Source organism: Dipodomys ordii, unplaced genomic scaffold (assembly GCF_000151885.1).
Source record: "Dipodomys ordii isolate 6190 unplaced genomic scaffold, Dord_2.0 Scaffold53, whole genome shotgun sequence".
Taxonomy (NCBI): Eukaryota; Metazoa; Chordata; class Mammalia; order Rodentia; family Heteromyidae; genus Dipodomys; species Dipodomys ordii.
This window is the reverse complement of record NW_012267269.1, coordinates 11012259-11016706: the sequence shown is the minus strand read 5'-3', so window position 1 is coordinate 11016706 and position 4448 is coordinate 11012259. Positions and strand designations below refer to the sequence as shown.

At 40.4% G+C, this 4448-nt stretch overlaps 1 protein-coding gene across 1 annotated transcript in view; it reads left to right on the top strand.

Annotated features, from left to right (window-relative positions):
* The window catches only part of Caap1 (caspase activity and apoptosis inhibitor 1), a 32465-nt gene that overhangs the window by 6885 nt on the left and 21132 nt on the right, over positions 1 to 4448 (top strand). Inside the window, exon 5 of the mRNA XM_013020772.1 lies at positions 314 to 389. Coding sequence (XP_012876226.1) covers positions 314 to 389 — 76 coding nt within the window. The remainder of the gene's footprint in view (positions 1 to 313; positions 390 to 4448) is intronic.

Below are 4448 nucleotides of genomic sequence, written 5' to 3'. Positions count from 1 at the left end.
CTTTCTTTTTGGAACTTGCCAAGGAGTTTAGCATTTGCACCATAGATAAAACAAACAACAGATACTTGAGGTTCCAGAGAAAAATAATTTAAAAAAATAAATTATTAAATAGATTTTATAACTCTAGAAATAGATTTGTAGGAATGTATATGAACGCAAGGCAATGAAAAAAAATTGAAAAACTCATTGTTTTAAATATAAGCAATTGAAAAGACTTAATTATAAAGTGTTCAAATGTGCATTGCTTTTAAAAATGGACCTCTGATTTTTACTTTCTACAAGCATGTTTTCAATAGTTTGTTTCATTTATAAGGTGACAATGGTGTGGACTCTGATATGGAAGAGGAGGCAGATGATGGCTCCAAGATGGGATCTGATTTAGTCAATCAGTAAGTTTAAACACTTCCATTTTCACTTCTAAGTTTCTTTGTTATCCTTTGGAGGTTTTCCTCTACATCAGAGATTCGGTGTTTTAATTATATGAAATAAGTTCTGGTATGCTGTGACACACAGTAGGATGATGATAGATAATGGGTATGTACTATATATGCCAAAAATCTAAAAGTCGTGAATAATTTTACCATAAATGAATTATAAATGAGGCCAGGTGTCAGTGGCTCACACTATAATCCTAGCTACTCAGGAGACAGAGTTTAGGAGGATGGAGGCTAGCCTGGGCATAAAGGTCACGAGACTCTCACCCAATAGCTCAATGAATGCAGTGATGCAAACCTATCATTCCAGTTACCTTTGACGCTGAGATCAGGAGGATCAAGGTTCCAGGCCAGCCCAGGCGGAAATGTTCACAAGACCCCAGTTCAACAAAACAACTAGGCATGGTGGTATGTGCCTGTCATCCCAGCCATGATGGGGAGCAAAAATAGAAAGTCTAGGCTGGCTCCAGGCAAAAAGCAAGACCTCATCTTAAAAATATTTAGAGTAAGCCAGGCACTGGTAGCTCATACCTATAATCCTAGCTGACATCTAAAGAACATAGTTTGAAGCCAGCCCAGGCAGGAAAGTCCATGAGACTCTTTATCTTCAGTTAACCTCCCCTAAAAGGTCAGAGGTGGAGTTGTGGCTCAAGTGGTAGAGTTCTAGCCTTGAATGAAAAAACCCAGGGATAGTGTGCAGATGCAGAGTTCAAATCCTAGGACTGGCACACAAAATAAAGAAAGAAAGGGTGGGTGGGGGGAGGAAAAGAGCAAAAAATGCCAGAGGTGAGTAAAGTGGCAGAGTGCCTTCCCTAGCATGCACAAAGCCCTAAGATCAAACCCCAGTACTGAAGAAAAAAAACAACCAGTAAATAAAAGAAGAATTATAAATAGGATGGAGGCTAGCATGGGCATAAAGTTCACAAGACCCTATTAATTCAATTTAAACGTTGTGTAATTTTTACATGCATGCAAACACAATAACCTGTTAATAGGTTTAATTTTTATGTGTTTATTTTAATGTGTTTATCAATTAAAATACGTAGGATAACTAGAAAAATAAACTTGGTTGCATTTAATTTTTCCCACCTATAGGCTATTGTATGTATTCTGAGCATGTTTAAGGTAGGGTAGGCTAATGTCCATGTTTGGTAGGTTAAGTGTATTAAATTAATTTTTGACTTAATATATCAAAGTAAGAATGTGTTTGAGTTGGAAGTAACTCCCATCTAAATTGAAGGAACATCTGTACTTGGCAAGCAGGACATAACAATGCTAGATGTGCTTTGGAGATTGAAGAAGGTACCACAAGCTAAGGAGTATAGTTGTCCTTTTGGGAGCTGGAAAATATAAGAAATGAATTTTCCCTGGAGCTGCTAGAAGGAATGCAACACTGGCCCTATCTTGATTCTAGTTCTCTAAGATTCACTTTAAATTTTTTTTTTTTTTTGTCGGTCGTGGGGCTTGAACTCTGGGCTTGGGCGCTGTCCCTCAGCTCTTCAGCTCAAGGCCAGTGCTCTACCACTTGAGCTACAGCGTCACTTCCGGTTTTCTGGTGGTTTATGGGAGATAGGAGTCTCACGGTCTCTCCTGCCCGGGCTGGCTTTGAACCGCGATCCTCAGATCTCAGCCTCCTGAGTAGCTAGGATTACAGGCGTGAGCCACCAGCGCCCGGCTCACTTTAAATTTTTGACCTCAGAACTATTCAAGAATAAATTTCTTTTGTTTTAACCTATTATATAATTGTGCACATTGATGTATACACACCTGCTGTTGTGGTACATACCTAGTGTGCTATCATCCACCTGTAATCTCATAATTCATTTGTAGGCATAACAGGAAAGTATTATAATTGCTTGGTTTCTCTTGTTTTTGTGTGTATGCTAGTCCTGGGTCTTAAACTCAGTGCCTGCGTGCTGTTCCTGAGCCTTTATATTAAAGGTTAGTGCTCTGCTACTTGAGCCACAACTTCACTTCCAGCTTTTTGGTGGTTAGAGATGAATATCATAGACTTTCCTGGTTGGGTTGGCTTTGAACCATGATTCTCAGATCTCTGCCTCATTAGTTGCTAGGATTACAGGTGTGAGCCACCTGCACTACCTGCTATCTGCTTTGTTTAAAACCTAGTCAGTTAGCCAAAGTTACAGATTGGTTGTCTAAAAATATAAAAGGTTTTTTTTTTGGTCGGTTGTGGGGCTTTAACTCTGGGCTTGGGCGCTGTCCCTCAGCTCTTCAGCTCAAGGCTAGTGCTCTACCACTTGAGCTACAGCGCCACTTTCAGTTTTCTGGTGGTTTATTAGAGATAGGAGTCTCATAGTCTTTCCTGCCCGGGCTGGCTTTGAACTGCGATCCTCAGATCTCAGCCTCCTGAAGAGCTAGGACTTATAAAGGTTTTTTTAAATGTAAATGTTATTTTTTTCTCATGCTGTGTAATGTACTTTATATACAGTATGGCAAAAACAACTCCCTAATCCTTCTATAAGGAAAAAGTGAAATGAAAGAAAAACAGGTGGAAGAAGAATGGCAAGGAAAGGAACCAAGGGAAAACAGTGAGAGACATTAATATTTAGTCTGCCAGTTCTTATTGATGTGCTGGTAAAAATTAAACATCACCGAGTTTCATTCTCCTCATTGTGAGATTTGGAAGACCTTGCTTGATAATTTTTAAGGTGGATTTCAGGTCTTTTGATTCTAATATTTCATCTTTTGAGATACATTATTGAATTATTTACACCCCAGTTTTAACTAATTAGGTACTATTCAGAATCCCCATTATTCAACAGTGATGTGGAGGAGTACCAAATCTTTCCTAGTTTTATTTTAAATAGGTGCTTTATTGGGCGGGGAAGGTGGCTCAGTGTTCGAGTGCTAGCCTTGCATGAATGAGGCCCTGGGTTCAATTTCTCAGCACCACATAAATAGAAAAAGCTGGAAGTGGAGCTGTGGCTCAAGTGGTAGAGCACTAGCCTTGAGCTGAAGAGCTGAGGGACAGTGCCCAGGCCCAGATTTCAGGCCTCATGACTGGCAAAAAATCCCCCCAAAACCAACCAAACAACCCCCCCCCAAAAACAACAACAACAAAAATAGATGATATAATGTTTAACTGACTAGAGGAGGCACATCTCAAATGTCAGTTTTCCTTTCATTACTCTTAGTGAAAGTTAGAACCTTAGTTTTGCATGACTTATTTTGTCTTTTTTTATATTATTAAATGTTTAAAATTTTTTGAAATAGTTTCCAACATTAAAATAAAAATACCGGCCAGGAGCTGGTGGCTCACGCCTGTAATCCTAGCTGCTCAGGAGGCTGAGATCTGAGGATCAGTGGTTCAAAGCCAGCCCAAGCAGAAAAGACAGTGAGACACTTATCTCCAATAAACCACTCAGAAAACCAGAAGTGGTACTGTGGCTCAAGTGGTAGAGCACTAGCCTTGAGCTGAAGAGCTGAGGGACGGCACCCAGGTCCAGAGTTCAAGCCCCAGGACCAACAAACAAAACAAAACAAAACACCTGAGGGGGGAGTGAAGGGATAGTAGGAGAAAAACAAAAGTGTTTACAATGCTCAACAAGGTATGTACTCATTACCTTACTCGTATAACTGTAGCCCCTCTGTACAGCATCTTTACAATAAAATTAAAAAACAAACAAACAACAAAACGCAGCAGGTTACTGTGCACCAGTGACTCACTCTTGTAGCCCTAGCTGCTCAGGAGGCTGAGATCTGAGGACTGTGGTTCAAAGACAAACCTGGGCAGGAAAGTCTGTGAGACTTCAGTTAATACCAAAAAGAGCTGAAAGTGGAGCTGTAACTCAGGTGGTAGGGTAGTGCCAGGCTTGAGCCTGGGTGCCAGCGCCCAGGCCCTGAGTTCAAGCCCCAGGACAGGTACCAAAAAAATTCCAAAAAAGACTGGAGGTGTGGCTTAGTGGTATACCACCTTTCAGCAAGTATGAGACCCTGAGTTCAAAATGAAGTACCACCCCCCAACACTTGAATAGGAATTAGATTTTTTTTTTT